The following is a 21,411-nucleotide window of genomic DNA, read 5'->3' on the forward strand; positions in this document are numbered from 1 at the left end:
GGTGAGCGCCTCAGAGTCGGACCCGCGCCGCTCTCAGCCTCGGCGCCCGCACCGACACTCTGCTCCCGAAAGCGACCTCAGAAAATCCGCTGAATTATCCACAGAGCGAACCGGCATCAGTCCTCGCCGACGCCCCGGTGTCTCGGTGAGGGAAGCCCCGCCGCCGCGCTCCCCGCTCAGGTTTGTTTTTCGGGGGAACTTCGGCCGAGTTTTCTCTGCTGAGCCTCCAGCGTCGCCATCTTGAGTCTTTCCGCCGAGCTGCGATGTGGGGGGCGCGCGCCAATCCGCGCGCATGTCACTCCGTTCGAAGTGGCCTAGAACGCGAACGCGCTCGCGCGCTGTTTTTCCTCTAAATCGGGTTCGCGTACGTTCTAGAACTCTGCGTTCGCGCGTACCTGTGTCCTTGTGCACACCTATAATCTAGAACACTCCACCTACTTCAGCTCTAGAATGTTTGGCCAGTGTACACTTACATTCTAGGACACTTTACCTACTTCAGCTCTAGAATGTTTGGCCAGTGTACACTTACATTCCAGGACACTTTACCTACTTCAGCTCTAGAATGTTTGGCCAGTGTACACTTACGTTCTAGGACACTTTACCTACTTCAGCTCTAGAATGTTTGGCCAGTGTACACTTACATTCTAGGACACTTTACCTACTTGAGCTCTAGAATGTTTGGCTAGTGTACACTTACGTTCTAGGATACTATATCTACTTCAGCTCTAGAATGTTTGGCCAGTGTACACTTACATTCTAGGACACTTTACCTACTTCAGCTCTAGAATGTTTGGCCAGTGTACACTTACATTCTAGGACACTTTACCTACTTCAGCTCTAGAATGTTTGGCCAGTGTACACTTACGTTCTAGGACACTTTACCTACTTCAGCTCTAGAATGTTTGGCCAGTGTACACTTACATTCTAGGACACTTTATCTACTTGAGCTCTAGAATGTTTGGCTAGTGTACACTTACGTTCTAGGATACTATATCTACTTCAGCTCTAGAATGTTTGGCTAGTGTACTCTTACATTCTAGGACACTTTACCTACTTGAGCTCTAGAATGTTTGGCCAGTGTACACTTACATTCTAGGACACTTTACCTACTTCAGCTCTAGAATGTTTGGCCAGTGTACACTTACATTCTAGGACACTATATCTACTTCAGCTCTAGAATGTTTGGCCAGTGTACACTTACGTTCTAGGACACTTTACCTACTTCAGCTCTAGAATGTTTGGCCAGTGTACACTTACATTCTAGGACACTTTACCTACTTCAGCTCTAGAATGTTTGGCTAGTGTACACTTACGTTCTAGGACACTATATCTACTTCAGCTCTAGAATGTTTGGCTAGTGTACTCTTACATTCTAGGACACTTTACCTACTTGAGCTCTAGAATGTTTGGCCAGTGTACACTTACATTCTAGGACACTATATCTACTTCAGCTCTAGAATGTTTGGCTAGTGTACTCTTACATTCTAGGACACTTTACCTACTTGAACTCTAGAATGTTTGGCCAGTGTACACTTACATTCTAGGACACTTTACCTACTTAAGCTCTAGAATGTTTGGCCAGTGTACAATTACATTCTAGGACACTTTACCTACATGAGCTCTAGAATGTCTGGCTAGTGTACAATTACGTTCTAGGACACTTTACCTACATGAGCTCTAGAATGTTTGGCCAGTGTACACTTATGTTCTAGGACACTTTACCTACTTCAGCTCTAGAATGTTTGGCCAGTGTACACTTACATTCTAGGACACTATATCTACTTCAGCTCTAGAATGTTTGGCTAGTGTACTCTTACATTCTAGGACACTTTACCTATTTGAGCTCTAGAATGTTTGGCTAGTGTACACTTACATTCTAGGACACTTTACCTACATGAGCTCTAGAATGTTTGGCTAGTGTACACTTACATTCTAGGACACTTTACCTATTTGAGCTCTAGAATGTTTGGCTAGTGTACACTTACATTCTAGGACACTTTACCTACTTAAGCTCTAGAATGTTTGGCTAGTGTACACTTACATTCTAGGACACTTTACCTACTTAAGCTCTAGAATGTTTGGCCAGTGTACACTTGCCTCCTAGAGCACTTTATTTGTGTGCATTTGTTTTGGAATGCTACGCTCTTGAACATTTGCCTAGAATACTCGTTTCACATGTAACTGTGCTTAGTTCAGCCACATGTGCACACTTACAGCCTAGAACCACTCTGTGTGTACCTTTGCCCTGTAATGTTTGGCTAGCTACTTCCATTCTAGAACTCTCTATGTGTGTGTATTTGAGTTCTGGGACAACAGAAGCAAAATGGCATCTGCTGTTGTTCCAGTGTCAAGCTTGTAAGAAAAGAAGAATCCTTTTTGGCACTACATGGAACCTTTTTTAAAGAGGTTTCTTTATAGAACTCAGTGATGGACAAAGTACACAAACCACGTACTTGAGTTAAAGTTGAGATACCCAAAGTTAAATATTACTCCAGTAAAAGTAGAGGTTCCTCCCTTTAGACCTCCACTTGAGTAAAAGTACTAAAGTATTTACCTCCAAATGTACTTAAGTATCAAAAATAAAAGTACTAAAAGATTAATTAACTTAATGCAACTTAGTTCCAAGTTTAAGTTGAATAAAAACGGGCTTTAAACTCAGGATCACAGATGAGCTCCTTTACTATGTTGATCTGTAGGCCTCTGTTCATAAACATAAACCAGCCCAAACTAATTTACTATAAAATGAAATGATGTTTGTAGAAATTCAGAAAAAAGCCGCGTCAGTCTCGACTGCATATGTGGACATATTTCTATATTGTGCTCTATTTACACAAAGTTTGGTTAGTTCATCATTTATGTTGAACAGACTCTCCCAAAGTTTTACGCTGCTGCGCTGACGTTGAACCGTGTGCTGCACTGGGTCGGTATGACCAACAGGTCAAAACCAGCTCAGAACAAAGTGACCGCTGGGCCCTGATTGGCGCTCTGGCTTTGCGCTTCTTTTGTTTTGACATGTTATGTTTTTATACACACAGAAACCAAAAGGAACGACAGATTTCTCAAAATGTAGGAGGAAAAAGTCGGATATTAGACTCTGAAATGTAGTGGAGTGAAAGGAAAAAGTACAGATACACAAAAAAATACTTAAGTACAGAAACTAATTACATTTACTCAGTTACTGTCCACCACTGATAGAGCCATACACAGAAGATTCTCCATCATTTTGAAAAACCATTTGACCCTGCAAAGAACCATTTTAGCATGCAAATGGTTCCATATAGAACTCATATAGAAGTAGTTCTAAAAAGGAACCCTTGAAGAACAGTCATTTTTAAGTGTGTAGTTAAGTGAAAAGAAAGCCAGAGCTTTTCCTGATCTGCACTAGATAGTGCACTAGTGTGGACAGGGTAAGTGTGCCAACTGAAACAGACCCGGGAAGGGGTGGAACTCACCACTGCGTGGCGTGTGGCGTCAGTTCCCCTGTAAATTACATGCGTGACACCCCCTGGTGGTGGAGGAAGGTGGTACCATAACATTGCTGTTATTGTGATGATCCCTTCGCTTCTGTGTGGATTCAGCTGACTCAGCTATTTTCTCTGCTTTCTCTAAAGGGGCTCCTGGAACTTCATGTAAGAATCATCACGATAAAAACGCGTCTCTCTTGGTGAACGGAGCTCATTATGATTCTGAAACACATTTTAAAAATGATCTAGCACTGGAGCCTCTTAAACTGCTTGGAATCGTAGATGGTTCCAAAACACACTTGGTCATGTTCTTCACAGTTAACTGTTCTCTCCAGTCTAATAGATGGTGATGTCATTTTAAACCCTTATAATAAAAGAAGCTGAACTTTGTTTTTCTACTGAAAGTCGACCCGTTTTCCCCCAAATCTGGGCTATGAACTATAAACAGACGGCGTCTCTTCAGTGATCTGCTCTGGAAACATCATCATCATCATCGTTGCCCGCTAGTCCAAACAGGTAGCACCGCAACCGCGAGGTAGCAGTTGGGAGAGCAGAGAATCACAGATGACCCTGTCCCCCGCAACTTCCTCCAGCTCATTCCCGGGGACCCCAACTTGGAGACATAATCCCTCCAGCGGGTCCTAGGGCGACCCCGGGGTCTTGTCCCGGTAGGCCGTGCCTGGAACACCCCCACCCGGAGGCGTCCAGGGGGCATCCGGATCAGGTGCCCGAACCACCTCAGCTGGCTCCTCTCAATGCGGAGGAGTAGCGGCTCTACTCTGAGCTCCTTCCGGATGACCGAGCTCCTCACTCTATCGCAGAGCGTGTAGCCCGCCACCCGACGAAGAAAGCTCATTTCCGCCGCTTGTATTCGCGATCTCGTTCTTTCGGTCATTACCCACAGCTCATGACCATAGGTGAGGGTTGGGATATAGATCGACCGGTAAACAGAGAGCTTCGCCTTTTGGCTCAACTCCCTCTTCACCACTACAGTCCGGTACAGTGACCGCATTACTGCTGCTGCCTGTCCCAGCCTATGGCCGATCTCACGATCCCTCTTCCCATCACTCGTGAACAAGACCCCAAGATACTTAAACTCCTCCACCTGGGGCAGGTCCTTTCCCCTTACCTGGAGTGGGCATGCCATCCTTTTCCGGGCCAAGACCATGGACTCGGACTTGGAGGTGCTTGGAGGTCACACTCAGCTACAAACCGCTCCAGCGAGCGTTGGAGGCATCCATGTGATTCCGCCAAAAGAACAACATCTGCAAATAGCAGAGACGCCACCCTCCGGCCTCCACTCATAATGCCCTCCTGACCCCGGCTACGCCCACGAACAAGAGTGGAGACAGAGCACAACCCTGGCGAAGTCCAACACTAACCCTGAAAGAGTCTGACTTAATGCCGAGTATACGGACACAGCTCTCACTCCGGGAATAAAGAGATTGGATAGCCCGGAGTAGTAGCCCCGGCACCCCATACTCCCGGAGGACCTCCCACAAGATATCTCGAGGAACACGGTCATAAGCCTTCTCCAAGTCCACAAAACACATGTAGACTGGGTTGGCAAACTCTCATGCCCCCTCAACAATCTGTGAGAGGGTGAAAAGCTGATCCATTGTTCCACGGCCGGGACGGAATCCACATTGTTCCTCCTCAATCTGAGGTTCAACTATCGGTCGGAGTCTCCTTTCCAGCACCTTTGCATAGACTTTCCCAGGAAGGCTGAGCAGTGTGATACCCCGATAATTGGCACACACCCTCCGGTCCCCCTTTTTAAAAATAGGAACCACCACCCCAGTCTGCCAGTCCAAGGGTACTGTTCCCGAGGTCCATGCAATATTGCAAAGGTGTGTTAGCCATGACAGCCCCACAATATCCAGAGCCTTAAGCATTTCTGGACAAATCTCATCCACCCCCGGTGCCTTACCACTGAGGAGCTTACCAACTATCTCAGTGACCTCCACCAGGGAAATGGAACTTGACACCCCAGAAGCCTCTGGCCCTGACTCCCGTGAGGGAGGCACGTCTCCCGGATTAAGAAGTTCCTCAAAGTGCTCCTTCCACCGACCGACAATATCCTCATTCGAAGTCAGAGTTTCTCCACCCTTGCCGAATACAGCTTGGGCGCAGCCACCCCGACCCCTGGACAGTTGTCCAGAACCTCTTTGAGGCCGAATGAAAGTCTTTTTCCAAGGCCTCACCAAGCTCCTCCCATGCCCTGGATTTTGCTTCTGCCACCGTTGCAGCTGCCACCTTTTTTGCCTGTCGGTACCTATCTGCTGAATCGGGAGTCCTTCGGGCCAACCAGTCCCTAAAGGCCTCTTTCTTCAGCTTGACGGCCTCCCTCACCACCGGTGTCCCCCAGGAGGTTCTTGGGTTACCGCCCCGACAGGCACCCACAAGCTTCTGGCCACAGCTACGCCTGGCAGCTAGGTAGAGTCTCCCAGGGCGAACAGGTCTGGAATGAAGACCCAGACTAACACGATCCAAAGTTCTCCATGCATATCAGGCACCAGAAATTGTGTACCATGCCCGGGAAAGGGTCACCGGGACCTACCCCTGGAGCCAGGCCGGGGGGTAGTGTTACACGGCGAGCGCCTGGTGGCCGGGCAGCCCACGTAATCCGGCCGGGCTCAACCCGAAGAGGCAACGTGGGGAGGCCATGTGGGCCCACCACCCGCAAGGTCCAGCATGGGGGAGCGGTGCAGTGCCATATTGGCAGTGGGAGATTGCGGGGAGGCCCTAGTTGGCCTAGGCCCCTGCAGCAGAAACTGGAAACATGACTTTTATAAAATAAGACAAAGAGTGTCTGAGATTTTTGGCTTTCAGCAGTAAATTGTAAGCGTATAGTGATATGTGGAGATCATAAAACGTGTTCTGTTCATTTGAGGGGAAATTTTACAAAATTTCATGCAGCTACTGAATAATTTGGCCATGAAAATTCAGATGGACAAACCAAGATCTACCCTGGGGACTAAGAGGTTAATAACCATCACAGGATTATTTCTAGCACATTAAGTATGGAATTACAGTCAGTGGTGGTTCTTCTCCAAAAAGAATTTTCTAAAAGGCTTCATTTTTGCAAAGTCATTCGGAGTGGATCGGTTTGAAATGGTCGATTGTACACATTTAAAGGTGGTTCTTCAAGGGTTCTTTGGTAAAAATGGCTCCATGTGGAACCATGAACACTCGAAAGAACCCTTCGCATGATTAAAGGGTTCGTATCATGAAAGGGTTCTTCAGATTGATGGGGAACGTGCTGTAGAAGGTTCTTGATAGAGGTTGCTAAGTAGAATCCTTGAACCCTTTTCAGAAATATTCTACACACAGTAGAACACACGTTCTCCATCAATCTGAAGAACACTTTAATCATACAAATGGTTCTTTGAAATGCTCTTTGCCAAAGAACCCTTGTAGAGCCATCTTTAAGTGCTAGAGATGATTTTATGTAGAGTCTATTCGAAAGTGGTTCACCACAAAAAGGGTTCTTCTATTGATACAAGATTGACAGAGTTAAAATAGAAGCCTGTTAAAACGGGTTCTATTTAGCGCCATCTACGGCAGATTCTCTATCAACCTGAGGAACACTTACAGTTTGCAAAGAGCACTTTAATAATGCAACTGGTTCTCCATAGAACTATTTTCTTTACTCAAGAACCCCTGAAGAAGCATCTTCTCAGTGGTGGTGATGGGAACCAGGCTCACCATGACTACAACACAAATATAGACATTTTACTTTCTATCCAAACCACCAGTGAGTTTATATGGAATGTTGATGGAAAAATAGTGGAAAATCTGGAATAATACGTTTAATTTGGGGACTATTTTTCCTCACAGTGCTCTGTATATCATGTATCCCTCCACCATGAACTGAGTTTAAGGCCAAAACCTTCTCAAAACTATCGCAAAACAGAGTCTCAGTCATCGGGCAGTGAATTCAGAACCATTTCATGTAGTAACTTTCTGTGAGGGAGATTTTAGAGGTGGACGTCTGGTTCCTATCACCACCACTGTGAACAGTTCGGACTCCAGAACAGAGCCTTTCATACCGAACTACTCTGAATGACTAGTATGAGCTCAGACTTGTTAATCTTCATATAAAGACGCACATCAAACGCTCAAACCAGTTTAATTTAAATATTTATTTCTCATTACATACTAATTCAGATTATTCTGGAAAGATACAGAAGTAAAAGCACACCAAGTCTTCTCAAACTGAAGCCTGATCAGGGAATGAAGAAGCAGCAGTGCACAGAGTCAATATATTACATCTTCACAAGTCGGTGAACTCATCAGTGGAAATTCTGAAAGAATCTGAATTAAATGTGTGCGTGTGAACAGACCAGGTCCAACAACGTCATTAAACCAGGACATCATGGTTAATGCAGATTTATCTATGGTTAAAATATCTACAGCAAGACACATAGAACACGACACGTCATCGCACAACGTGTGGCGTCAGTCCTTCTTCTTGTCAGAGGCCGTTGTCGGTCCGTTAGCCATCGAGACGTCCGCGTTCCCGTTACTCTCCGCCTGAAAAACAGGATTCACGATTTTAGTATATTTGTGTGTGAACAAGAATTATTTGGGCGCAACAAACAAAACACTGTCTGATCCACTCAGACCAGCACAACACACACAAACACACCACCACCACCACGTCAGAGCTGATAAAATGGACAATGAGTGTAGAAACAAGGAGGTGGTCGTAATGTTATGCGTCATGGAAGGGTTCTAGATCATGGAAGGGTTCTTCAAATTCATGGAAAATGGGCATGAATGTGCTGGTGGTTGTATGTAGAACCTTTTTTGAAAAGGGTTCTATATAGCATCCAAAACGGTTTGTCATTCGTTACAAGCTTGACCATCAATCAAGAACCATTTCATGCCTAAATAGTTGCTTGCATGGTGAAATTGTTATTTATATTGATGGAAATGTGCTGTTTTGTTCTGTATAGCACCCAAAAGGGTTCTGCTGTTGCCACAAGCTTGAACAAGAAGTAGTTCAGCCACACCTGTGTCCTAGATATTGGGCATTTGCATTCAAGAAAACCTATTATGTTTAGAATGCTTAGTTTGGACACATGTGCACACCTATGATCTAGAACACTCTGCACCTACTTGGGCTCCAGAACGTTTGGCTAGTGCTCACTTGCATTCCAAATCACTTTGTGTGTATTTGTGTTCTGGAATGCTACACTACTGAGTATTTGCATTCTAGAACAATCCCTTCACGTTATTGTGTTCTAGAATGCTTACTTCAGCCACATGTGCGTACATATAGCCTAGAACCACTCTGATTGTACCTTTTACGCTTGGCTATTGTGCACTTACATTCTAGAACACTTCTTTTGTGTGTAGGTGTGTTCTGGAATGCCACGCTATTGAGTGTTTGCATTCTAGAACACTTGCTTCACATGTAATTGTGTTCTAGAACACTTAGTTCAGCCACATGTGCACACTTAAAGTCTAGAACCACTCTGTGTGTACTTTTATTTGGCTAGTGCACACTTACATTCTAGAACTCTTAATGTGTGTGTATTTGTGTGCTGGGACACAGAACCTTGTAAGAAAAGAAGAACCCTTTTTGGTGCTACATGGAACTCTTTATAGAACCATACACAAAACATTATCCATTATTCTGAAGAACCATTTAAGCATGCGAATGGATCTATACAGAACTTGGGGTTCTAAGTAGAACGGTCATTTTAAGTGTGTAGTTAAGCGAAAGGAAAGCCAGATTTTTCCTGATCTGCACTAGATAGTGCACTAGTGTGGACAGGCTGAGTGTGCCAATTGAAACACACCCGGGAAGGCGTGGTATTCATTGATGTGGCGTGTGCTGTCATTTCCTGTGTAAAAAGACACGTGGCTCCCCCTGGTGGTGGAGGAAGATGATACAACCTACCATCTGGGGGAGGGGCCCTGGGAGGGGGAGGGGCTGCAATATAATCAATAATCATGATTGTAACCTAGAAAACAATCTGAGCAGCAACTAATCCGCCACCGGGTCATTGTCATAGGTTACCTTGCAGGTGGCGCTGCCCGCTCCTGTGCTTGTTCCTGTGCCCGTTCCTGTGCCCGTCTCTTGAACTGCTTTTTTGGTCCAGAAGCGGCTGATGAACGGGGAGATGAACGGGTAGATGATGGGCTCCAGGAATCGCTTATAGACCCACAGGAGGACGGGGATGACGATGCAGGGGATGCAGACCATGGCTGAAGTTCAGTCTTCCAGAAGAAAAACAACAGTTTTTATAGCGAAATCGCAATTTAAGAGTCCAGTCTTGCCAACATCATCAAAAACATGGTCTTAAGTGGCTGGACCACAGAGTTTGTGCACTGCTTTTAGATGAGTTACACCAATCAGAGTCAACCAAACACCCATGTTTTGTGACATCACAACCACAACTCAAGCCAGAATAAGTGGATAATAAGTGGGGGGGGACAGATCTGAACTTCAAAAGTTAGAAAATAATAACTTAAATCTTAGTCACAATATGAAAGAAAAAGCGCAGATAGATATTTTCCCCAAATCGTTCAGCCTTACAGAAAACTAAAGCTGAACTACGCTGGTGGTGCTGTGTCCCATATATATCCCTTAAACCACAGTTCTCCTTATGGCCACGTTGGGAATTCTGGGTCTAAACTTTTCTATCAGAAAAATAAATGGCATTTTCAAAAACCGTGATGAAGAAACCCGACGTTTCGTCCTGTGTACATGTCCCACCATGACTGTCACTAGATCATCTGAATTTAGTAGTCAGAATCTGATAAATGCTACGTCACCAAAATTCCTGCATACTAACCGTACGTGTTCATTTCTGCTGCACCAGCTCCCTCTAGTGGCCGCTGGTGGCTGTTTTTATGTTGTTATAGAAACGAAAGAACCGTAATGAACGTATCTGAGCACTAAACACCCTGATAGGCTGTTTGCTGTTACACAGAAGCTCACGAGACGGAAATACATTATGATTTGTAATAATGTATCCGTCATCCGCACAAGTTAGAACGTTCGCTCGCTCAATCTCACTAGCATTCTAGCTACCTCAGCACGTAACCTAGGAGCTCTGTGTGATTTAAATTGGGTTTTTACAGGGTGATTCAAAAAGATTCACTTCATTTCAAAACACCATATATATTTACATCCTTGAGGCGCCTAGGAACCAATCACAATCCAATTGAAAGAAGGGGTCATAGAGTTTCTGCCACCAGAAGACAGCCCACCTCAGTCGGCGAGGAGATGAGACCCCTGACCAGAAAGCGTTCTGCCTTCTCCACTTCAATAAGAGTGAATCCGTCATAACTGTGCAGCGATTTTCGTGGGCAGTGAAGCTCCAACAGCTCAGAGCGTTCATCGTTGGTTCCACAGCACTGGATGACCTCCAAAATCGCACTGAATCAGCCGTGAGTGCAGCGACACCCAACCAATCGAGTAAGGGATGAACTTGACTATGATGATGTCGTCCGTACAGCTAGAGGACATTCAGACCGAGACCTTGTAAAATTACATAATAAACTTCATGCTCAACTAAACCACTTACAGTTCACTGCATTGATCTGTAATGGTTTACAAGTCAAATGAATCACTTTGAAATCGGATGAATCTTCTTGAATCACCCTGTATTATAATTATTTTAACTATCACGGACTGAGAGAAGATAAAGAGAGCCTACTAATGCCCGATTGGCTAAACACAGTGTGGCGGCTGTGGTCATTCACACAGATGTGAAGGTTAAGTTAAATGATGCTGCTTGAAAATATCGCACGTCAATACTGTTGTACACCAACACCAACCATTCAAACTGTAGTATAAAACTGCCAAAGCTGCTAAACGTCCACAGTAGAGACAGCTTACTGGTCCGTTTGGGGGATTTCGGTGCCGTTTGCAGTCTTACGATGCCAGTTTAGCACGTGTGTAGCGATAGTCATATTTCGGCTCAACAGTCTTGTAACTTGGACGACCCAGCGACGCTTTAGGCTTCAAATGGTTTTCTTCACCACGGGACGCGACAAAAATCAACGTTTATTTTTCCTATAAAGAAAACCAGCTTAGACCTGGCATTCCTTACATGGACATGACGCCAACTACATAACGACAACATGACAGTGGTACAAAAGTGAGTTCCAACGTCTGATTGGCTGAAAAGCATCTTGGACGACAGTGCTCAGCGTTCAGTGTTCAAGCTGTATATTTGCTTTACTTTGTTCTTTACTTTTCTGATCAATACATCAATTCTACGGGCTCTGTCGTGAGTCTATGGTGGTTAGTGTAGTGGGTAACATCTCTGCCTTCTACACTGTAGACTGGGGTTCAATCCCCACCTTGGCAAACACCCTACACTATACCAATAAGGGTCCTTGGGCAAGACTCCTAACACTGCGTTCACCTACCTGTGTAAAAATAATCCAATTATAAGTCCCTCTGGATAACAGCGTCTGCCAAATGCTGTAAATGTAAAAAAAAAAAAAGTAAAAATGAGTCTACCAAGCCACAGCACATGCACGCTTCTTTACGCCGATAGGTTTCCGGACTTCTAATGAGTGAATTCAGGTACTTTCCAGTGAAGCCATTACTGACTCTATAGAAAACGACTGACCAATAGAATTGAATGGGTATAAAGACCCCCAGCATTGGGTTGTGGAGCAGTGGAACTGTGTTCTCTGGGTGTGATGGACCTCCATCCAGTACCTTTGGGATGAGCTGGAGTGTCCAGAACTGAGCATCCAACATCAGTACCTGCCCTCACTAATGCTCAATCAAATCCTCACAGCAATGTTCCAGCAGCTACAGCCTTCCCAGAAGAGTAGAGGCTGTTACTGCAGCACACAGCAGTAGGACGAGCAGGTGTCTACAACCTTCTGTGTCTTCTGCTTTTAGCTTTTTGCACAGAAAAGATTTAAAACCTTGGCAAAGGGTTATGAATCTGATGCTTGAGACGTTGTTTTGTGACCAATTTTTGGCTTAAATTGTATTTTAATCTGTTTATTTGAATCTGGTCATGGCGAAGGGATACCAGTGGTGGACAGTAACTGAGTAAATGTAATTAGTTTCTGTACTTAAGTAGTTTTTTGTGTATCTGTACTGAAGTTTCTCCATTTCTGGGTGACTTTTTCCTTTCATTCCACTACATTTCAGAGTCTAATATCCGACTTTTTCCTCCGTTACATTTTGAGAAATCTGTCGTTCCTTTTGGTTTCTGTGTATGAAAACGTGACATGTCAAAACGAAAGAAGCGCAAAGCCAGAGCACCAATCAGGGCCCAGCGGTCACTTTGTTTAGAGCTGGTTTTGACCTGTTGGTCATACCGACCCAGTGCAGAACACGGTTCAACGTCAGTGCAGCAGGTTTGAAACTTTGCTTGTGTGTATAAAAGTGATTTCAGAGCCACTCGGTTCTCCCTGATGGAAACTGTTTACCTTCAGTGTTTTGTGCTTCTGATCATTTTAATAGACGTCAGCGTCACTAATTAATGACGTTCTATTAAAAGACTGGTTTACCAAGAGAGACGCTGGAGGACTTTCACCTGAAATGAGTTCATGAAGCCAGTCTGGTTATAAAAATGATAACAGGACCAGATCAGAGCCAGAATTACTCTTTTAGTACTTTTACTTTATACTTAAGTACATTTGAAGGCAAATACTTTACTACTTTTACTCAAGTGGAGGTCTAAAAGGAGGAACTTCTACTTTTACTGGAGTAATATTTTACCTTGGGGGTCTCTACTTTAACTCAAGTACATGATTTGTGCACTTCGTCCACCACTGAGGGATACATGTATGGTGCTGTGAGGCAAAACAGTCACCAAAAAAGCATAGTTTTCCACATTTATGGCCATTTTCCCATCATCAACATTCCACATCAACTCAGAAAAAGTGTAGGTTCACTGGTGGTTTTGGATGGTAAATAAAATGGCTATATCGGCGACCACTCGTTCCTATCAGCACCACCGTGAAGAGATCAGAGTCAGCACTTCACATCAAACCACCCAGAAACACTTTGTCACATCACAAAGACTGCATCACTGTCGACTTTTGAAAATTTGGTGGAATTCCCCTTCAGCCTTATTACACGGGAGGTCTCCCCAGACGTTACACCACAACTATATGGAGCTATTAGGTTTCTAACACTGTGCAGTTATTTATGGAGACATGCACTAAACCAGCAGGTAAACGGCTGTTTTATTCCCACTCTAAAGAAGAGTTTAGTACTTTAACGCCGCTTTAAATCATCCTAAAAAGCTAAAGCATCAGAGCTGGGCTGATGACAACGTTAGCTAACTAGCTAGCTCACCCAGCGCTGATTTCCGGCTAAAAGCACGTAAACAAACCCCTTTTACCATCTTCAGTTTGAGGTTTATTAAAACACACAGTAAAATAATGATGGTTAAAGCTTTCACAAGCTTAGCGGGCAGCTTTACTCACCAAATTCCTCTAGTTTTATTGGGGAAAAGCGAGTTTAAACTGGCTCCAATGCAGCGCTGACGGCTAGTAGCGTGGAAATCGCGAGAAAACGCGAGAGCTCCGGTTGGGCTGTCGTGTACCGCCATCTAGCGGAGTGAAGGAAAACTGAACGTGACGCTGCAGCGGCGCCCGTATAATAAACCGCCTAAAACACAACAGTACAGACTAGATGGTCATTAAAAGGTTAATCCCACCAACTTGTCAAAATCCAGAATTCAGTGTCTGAGATTCAGAGCGGTTTGGTGTGAAGTGGTTCAGATGTCTTTACAGTGGTGGTGATGGGAACCAGGCGTCGCCATGACTACAACACAAATATAGACATTTTATTTACTATCTAGAACCACCAGAGAACCTACACCAGTCTTCTGAGTTTATATGGGATGTTGATGATGGAAAAGTAGTGGAAAATCTGAAATAATACGTTTTGTTTAGGGGACTATTGTGCCTCGTAATGTCCTGTATGTTATGCATCCCCCCACCGTGAATGGAGTATGAATATATACTTAGGCCAAAACCTTCTCAGAACTATCTCTGATATCAGGCACTGTATTCATAACCTGAACTGATGAGCTCATGAGTTCTCCAGGCCCCCTTGTGGCCAACACTAGGTCAGTGTTTTTAATAAAGTGGCCAGTGAGTGGAAGTACAAGGTGGGTGTTTCTAATAAAGTGGCCAGTGAGTGGAAGCACAAGGTGGGTGTTTCTAATAAAGTGGCCAGTGAGTGGAAGCACAAGGTGGGTGTTTCTAATAAAGTGGCCAATGAGTGGAAGCACGAGGTGGGTGTTTCTAATAAAGTGGCCAGTGAGTGGAAGCACGAGGTGGGTGTTTCTAATAAAGTGGCCAGTGAGTGGAAGCACGAGGTGGGTGTTTCTAATAAAGTGGCCAGTGAGTGGAAGCATGAGGTGGGTGTTTCTAATAAAGTGGCCAGTGAGTGGAAGCACGAGGTGGGTGTTTCTAATAAAGTGGCCAGTGAGTGGAAGCACGAGGTGGGTGTTTCTAATAAAGTGGCCAGTGAGTGGAAGCACGAGGTGGGTGTTTCTAATAAAGTGGCCAGTGAGTGGAAGCACGAGGTGGGTGTTTCTAATAAAGTGGCCAGTGAGTGGAAGCACAAGGTGGGTGTTTCTAATAAAGTGGCCAGTGAGTGGAAGCACAAGGTGGGAGTTTCTAATAAAGTGGCCAGTGAGTGGAAGCACAAGGTGGGAGTTTCTAATAAAGCGGCCAGTGAGTGGAAGCACAAGGTGGATGTTTCTAATAAAGTGGCCAGTGAGTGGAAGCACAAGGTGGGTGTTTCTAATAAAGCGGCCAATGAGTGGAAGCACAAGGTGGGTGTTTCTAATAAAGTGGCCAATGAGTTGAAGCACAAGGTGGGTGTTTCTAATAAAGTGGCCAATGAGTTGAAGCACAAGGTGGGTGTTTCTAATAAAGCGGCCAGTGAGTGGAAGCACAAGGTGGGTGTTTCTAATAAAGTGGCCAGTGAGTGGAAGCACAAGGTGGGTGTTTCTAATAAAGCGGCCAATGAGTGGAAGCACAAGGTGGGTGTTTCTAATAAAGTGGCCAGTGAGTGGAAGCACAAGGTGGGTGTTTCTAATAAAGCGGCCAGTGAGTGGAAGCACAAGGTGGGTGTTTCTAATAAAGTGGCCAGTGAGTGGAAGCACAAGGTGGGTGTTTCTAATAAAGTGGCCAGTGAGTGGAAGCACAAGGTGGGTGTTTCTAATAAAGTGGCCAGTGAGTGGAAGCACAAGGTGGGTGTTTCTAATAAAGTGGCCAGTGAGTGGAAGCACAAGGTGGGTGTTTCTAATAAAGTGGCCAGTGAGTGGAAGCACAAGGTGGGTGTTTCTAATAAAGTGGCCAGTGAGTTGAAGCACAAGGTGGGTGTTTCTAATAAAGTGGCCAATGAGTTGAAGCACAAGGTGGGTGTTTCTAATAAAGTGGCCAATGAGTTGAAGCACAAGGTGGGTGTTTCTAATAAAGTGGCCAATGAGTTGAAGCACAAGGTAGGTGTTTCTAATAAAGTGGCCAGTGAGTGGAAGCACAAGGTGTCTGTTTCTAATAAAGTGGCCAATGAGTGGAAGCACAAGGTGGGTGTTTCTAATAAAGTGGCCAATGAGTTGAAGCACAAGGTGGGTGTTTCTAATAAAGTGGCCAATGAGTTGAAGCACAAGGTGGGTGTTTCTAATAAAGTGGCCAGTGAGTGGAAGCACAAGGTGGGTGTTTCTAATAAAGTGGCCAATGAGTTGAAGCACAAGGTAGGTGTTTCTAATAAAGTGGCCAGTGAGTGGAAGCACAAGGTGTCTGTTTCTAATAAAGTGGCCAATGAGTGGAAGCACAAGGTGGGTGTTTCTAATAAAGTGGCCAATGAGTTGAAGCACAAGGTGGGTGTTTCTAATAAAGTGGCCAATGAGTTGAAGCACAAGGTGGGTGTTTCTAATAAAGTGGCCAATGAGTGGAAGCACAAGGTGGGTGTTTCTAATAAAGTGGCCAATGAGTTGAAGCACAAGGTGGGTGTTTCTAATAAAGTGGCCAATGAGTTGAAGCACAAGGTAGGTGTTTCTAATAAAGTGGCCAGTGAGTGGAAGCACAAGGTGGGTGTTTCTAATAAAGTGGCCAGTGAGTGGAAGCACAAGGTGGGTGTTTCTAATAAAGTGGCCAGTGAGTGGAAGCACAAGGTGGGTGTTTCTAATAAAGTGGCCAGTGAGTGGAAGCACAAGGTGGGTGTTTCTAATAAAGTGGCCAGTGAGTGGAAGGACAAGGTGGATGTTTCTAATAAAGTGGCCAATGAGTGGAAGCACAAGGTGGGTGTTTCTAATAAAGTGGCCAGTGAGTGGAAGCACAAGGTGGGAGTTTCTAATAAAGTGGCCAGTGAGTGGAAGCACAAGGTGGGTGTTTCTAATAAAGTGGCCAGTGAGTGGAAGCACAAGGTGGGTGTTTCTAATAAACTGACCAGTAAGTGGAAGCACAAGGTGGGTGTTTCTAATAAAGTGGCCAGTGAGTTGAAGCACAAGGTGGATGTTTCTAATAAAGTGGCCAATGAGTTGAAGCACAAGGTGGGTGTTTCTAATAAAGCGGCCAATAAGTTGAAGCACAAGGTGGGAGTTTCTAATAAAGCGGCCAATGAGTTGAAGCACAAGGTGGATGTTTCTATTAAAGCGGCCAATGAGTGGAAGCACAAGGTGGGTGTTTCTAATAAAGTGGCCAATGAGTGGAAGCACAAGGTGGGTGTTTCTTATAAAGCGGCCAGTGAGTGGAAGCACAAGGTGGATGTTTCTAATAAAGTGGCCAATGAGTTGAAGCACAAGGTGGGTGTTTCTAATAAAGTGGCCAGTGAGTTGAAGCACAAGGTGGATGTTTCTAATAAAGTGGCCAATGAGTTGAAGCACAAGGTGGGTGTTTCTAATAAAGCGGCCAATAAGTTGAAGCACAAGGTGGGAGTTTCTAATAAAGCGGCCAATGAGTTGAAGCACAAGGTGGATGTTTCTATTAAAGCGGCCAATGAGTGGAAGCACAAGGTGGGTGTTTCTAATAAAGTGGCCAATGAGTGGAAGCACAAGGTGGGTGTTTCTAATAAAGTGGCCAGTGAGTGGAAGCACAAGGTGGGTGTTTCTAATAAAGTGGCCAGTGAGTGGAAGCACAAGGTAGGTGTTTCTAATAAAGTGGCCAGTGAGTGGAAGCACAAGGTGTCTGTTTCTAATAAAGTGGCCAATGAGTGGAAGCACAAGGTGGGTGTTTCTAATAAAGTGGCCAATGAGTTGAAGCACAAGGTGGGTGTTTCTAATAAAGTGGCCAATGAGTTGAAGCACAAGGTGGGTGTTTCTAATAAAGTGGCCAGTGAGCCGAAGCACAAGGTGGGAGTTTCTAATAAAGCGGCCAATGAGTTGAAGCACAAGGTGTCTGTTTCTAATAAAGTGGCCAGTGAGTGGAAGCCCAAGGTGGGTGTTTCTAATAAAGTGGCCAATGAGTTGAAGAACAAGGTGGGTGTTTCTAATAAAGTGGCCAATGAGTTGAAGCACAAGGTGGGTGTTTCTAATAAAGTGGCCAGTGAGCCGAAGCACAAGGTGGGTGTTTCTAATAAAGCGGCCAGTGAGTGGAAGCACAAGGTGGGTGTTTCTAATAAAGTGGCCAGTGAGTGGAAGCACAAGGTGGGTGTTTCTTATAAAGCGGCCAGTGAGTTGAAGCACAAGGTGGATGTTTCTAATAAAGTGGCCAATGAGTTGAAGCACAAGGTGGGTGTTTCTAATAAAGCGGCCAATAAGTTGAAGCACAAGGTGGGAGTTTCTAATAAAGTGGCCAATGAGTGGAAGCACAAGGTGGGTGTTACTAATAAAGTGGCCAATGAGTTGAAGCACAAGGTGGGTGTTTCTAATAAAGTGGCCAGTGAGTGGAAGCACAAGGTGGGTGTTTCTAATAAAGTGGCCAGTGAGTGGAAGCACAAGGTGGGTGTTTCTAATAAAGTGGCCAGTGAGTGGAAGCACAAGGTGGGTGTTTCTAATAAAGTGGCCAGTGAGTGGAAGCACAAGGTGGGTGTTTCTAATAAAGTGGCCAGTTAGTGGAAGCACAAGGTGGTTGTTTCTAATAAAGTGGCCAGCACATAGAAATACACACTATGGCTTTCAATAAAAACCAAACACAAGTTAGTTACAACAGATTTGTTATTTTATTGGAAACACAGAGGATGGCTTTCTCATATATACAAAATACTGTATAGAAATTTGTGCAGTCTAAAATTTTGTAAGGGCTTGTGTCGTATACGTCAGACTATATTCAATTCTTCAAATAAACGTGGATAATTGCTTTTTGTGTAAATGTACACAATACGTCTTTGACATCTTCGCATATGGCACACATGTGAAAACAGCTGTAACATATTCAGTGTGGTCAAAACTAACCAGCTTTAAAATCACATTCCAACCAGGCTTATTGCTAAAAACTACTACACAAATCATCCTGTCGTCTACGTTAAATGTACATGAGGAGTTTCCACTGTATTAGTAATATGTATGTGGTAATATTCAGTGACATCTGCAACCTGTTTAGTGATAATGCATCGGTTTACACTGAGAAATGGTTTAGAAATGAGTCGGTGGAAACGTACGCGGCTCACGCCACTGGCCTGATTACTCAGTTCCATTTTGGCTGTGATCTTGAACAGAACTAACGTGAGGCTTGTCATTTCAAAGAAAGCAGAAGTGCATCCCCGCCAAAATTGGGTTTTCCGGCCTGGATTTTCAAACACAGCTCAAGCCTCGTCTGGACTGAAATGCTAAACATCATCATTAACTGCGAATATCGTTGTTGTCAGAACAAAAACTTGTATCTCCATTTTTGTCATTTTTCACTTTTTAGCATGAAAACCCCTGTCCCCCTTTATATTCTGTGTATATTTCATGATGAATGGACCAACAGAAACAGCCCAAAAAGACCCGGAAAAAATTCTGGTTCCATTGACTTCCATTAAAAGTAAAGTAGGTTTTTCCCTTCTCCTGTAAAGTTACCATTTTGGAGATACGAGGTTTTCTTCCTACACCAGCGATATGGTCCTCGACCGGGTTGGATCAGTGCTTGAAAAGCCTCTATACAGCTTCATGAAAACCATACCACATGATTGGCACATGATCAGATCAGCATGTATTAGGAAACGGAAACGACGGCCAAAAGACATTTACAAACGGAGCTGCTGTGCACGTTAACATAACACTGAGCTTTTTTTTTAGTGTAATATACTTGGTTTGCCTAATAGAAATAAAGTTATTTACTCATGGAGCAGGTTTAGTGATAGCAGATAAAAACAAAGAGTAACATAAACATAATGTTAGCGTAATCCACTCATCCAAAAAAAAGATTAATTCAGTAACAGTACTGCAATTACATTGCAGCTACCCATCAGAGCCGAGCACTTTCTGCCTCCGATCAACAGCAAACTGCCCACATCAGGAGCAAAACACAAAGCGTTAAAAGGAATAGTTTGGTAAAAAGTCCGATTTACCCAAATACACCCCACAGCATAAAAATCACATAAAAATGGCGGGAGCTGTCTTTATTTTCAGGCTGTTTCTTGGTGTGTGCAGCTGTTTAGAGCCTCTCAGCCACTAGGGGGCGCCGAAGATGCAACATTTAACCTTTATCCAGTGTCATTTGTAGAATAAGCACAGTCTAAAGATTATTTATGTCATTTCGGATCCCAATTAGGTTTTATTCTTGCATTTAAAATGCGTGGTTTTAGGCCTCACGCTAATTGGTGTACATAAGCTTCCATTGCTTGTTAGCTACGTTAGCCTCGCAGCTCCAGCGTGAAACTAAAGCAGCCAACTTCACACAGCAAACGTCTTGGCTGATCCGCAGTGGGAACTGATTTGTCACCAAACTATCCCTTTAATGAACACATTCCTATGGAATGTTATATTTATATCTAATATTTAACATTTTTCTTTTTCTTTTTTTTTCAGTCGGCATCGAGGTTGGAATCACGTGACGTGAAATGGGACCGGACAGTGCATTTCACAAATGGTTTGTGCTTGTCCACCAAAGTGAAAAAAAAAAAAGAGGCTCACTTACAGCTACATGCAAAAGTTTGGGTACCCCCCCCCCTCCCCCCACCACCCCACAAGCGACAATGGTTTGTTGATTTTCATCAGTGAAAATAAGTGAACGCCTCCTCTACAGGGACCTTAAATACGATATTATTTTAATGACACAATTTTAACGTACTGCGAAAATAAAAGCAAGGCATCGAATGTTTTCATAGGCCACGTTTTACGTCTTACTTTGAGTTGAATGTGGTAAATCCGAAGAGATTTTGCATTAGTATGTTTCTCGTCAAGCCTTCCGCCCGATGACTGCTGGGATAGGCTCCAGCACCCCCCCGCGACCCTGACGGAGAAGCGGCTTAGAACATGGATGGATGGATGGATGTTTTCGTCAACTACGTAGTCGGAAAAAGAAATGTTATTTGACCGGGGACGCCCTAACTTTTGCACGGCCAAGCATAAAGGCACTCGACTCCCCCTCATCGTTAGCGGGGGAGGTGTGTCAGAGGAAACGTGTCGGAAAAGCGTAAACCCCCCTCCCACCAACCCCCCCAGTTCATGAAGGTTGGTATCCCAGTGGCCTTAGAAAACGCAGTTAGCATTTTCGGTCTATTTTCGGCGTCTTTGAAAATACTCGATATGTGTAATCCTCCGACCTGAGGATTGACCTGAAATGACCGTGTGCGTCGTTAGCGCAGAGACGCTTCGGTATAAATGACCGCAACAAGGCAAAGAGCGCAGAGACTCTCTTATACATGGTAATACATACACTCATTCACTCATCCACCCATTCATTCATTCACTCACTCACCCATAGCTCCATTCATAGTCCTGAGTGGAAGGCCGGTGATGTCACATTTCATCCACCAACCAGCTGCTGCTGAAACTCGGATTAGTGACTGACAGCATTCGTTGGAGCTTTTCATGTACACTCGTCAACCCCACCCCACCCCACCCCCCAA

General features: G+C 44.4%; 1 protein-coding gene across 2 annotated transcripts; it reads right to left on the reverse strand.

Moving 5' to 3' along the window:
* Nucleotides 1-7,580: 7,580 nt before the first annotated feature.
* LOC108410756 (UPF0729 protein C18orf32 homolog) lies at nucleotides 7,581-14,027 on the reverse strand. 2 transcript variants are annotated; one of them, XM_017681999.2, is made up of 4 exons: nucleotides 13,890-14,018; nucleotides 11,859-11,913; nucleotides 9,496-9,695; nucleotides 7,581-8,000 (listed from the first exon to the last, which is right to left on the reverse strand). In XM_017681999.2, the coding sequence occupies exons 3-4, from the start codon at nucleotides 9,679-9,681 to the stop codon at nucleotides 7,926-7,928; spliced, it is 261 nt and encodes an 86-aa protein (XP_017537488.1). In that variant the 5' UTR covers nucleotides 9,682-9,695; nucleotides 11,859-11,913; nucleotides 13,890-14,018; the 3' UTR covers nucleotides 7,581-7,925. The 2 variants fall into 2 exon arrangements, with proteins under 2 accessions (XP_017537488.1, XP_017537490.1); XM_017682001.2 differs by lacking the exon at nucleotides 11,859-11,913 and having other exon boundaries at nucleotides 13,890-14,027.
* Nucleotides 14,028-21,411: the final 7,384 nt, after the last annotated feature.

Source organism: Pygocentrus nattereri, chromosome 16 (genome assembly GCF_015220715.1).
Source record: "Pygocentrus nattereri isolate fPygNat1 chromosome 16, fPygNat1.pri, whole genome shotgun sequence".
Lineage (NCBI taxonomy): Eukaryota > Metazoa > Chordata > Actinopteri > Characiformes > Serrasalmidae > Pygocentrus > Pygocentrus nattereri.

What these genes read in the sequence shown, in the direction of transcription:
- LOC108410756 (XM_017682001.2), bottom strand. Translation starts at nt 9,681, where the DNA reads ATGGTCTGCATCCCCTGCATCGTCATCCCCGTCCTCCTGTGGGTCTAT. An exon ending in CGGGCAGCGCCACCTGCAAG is followed by an intron (nt 8,001 to 9,495) that starts GTAACCTATGAC and finishes CCTGTTTTTCAG; the next exon opens with GCGGAGAGTAACGGGAACGC.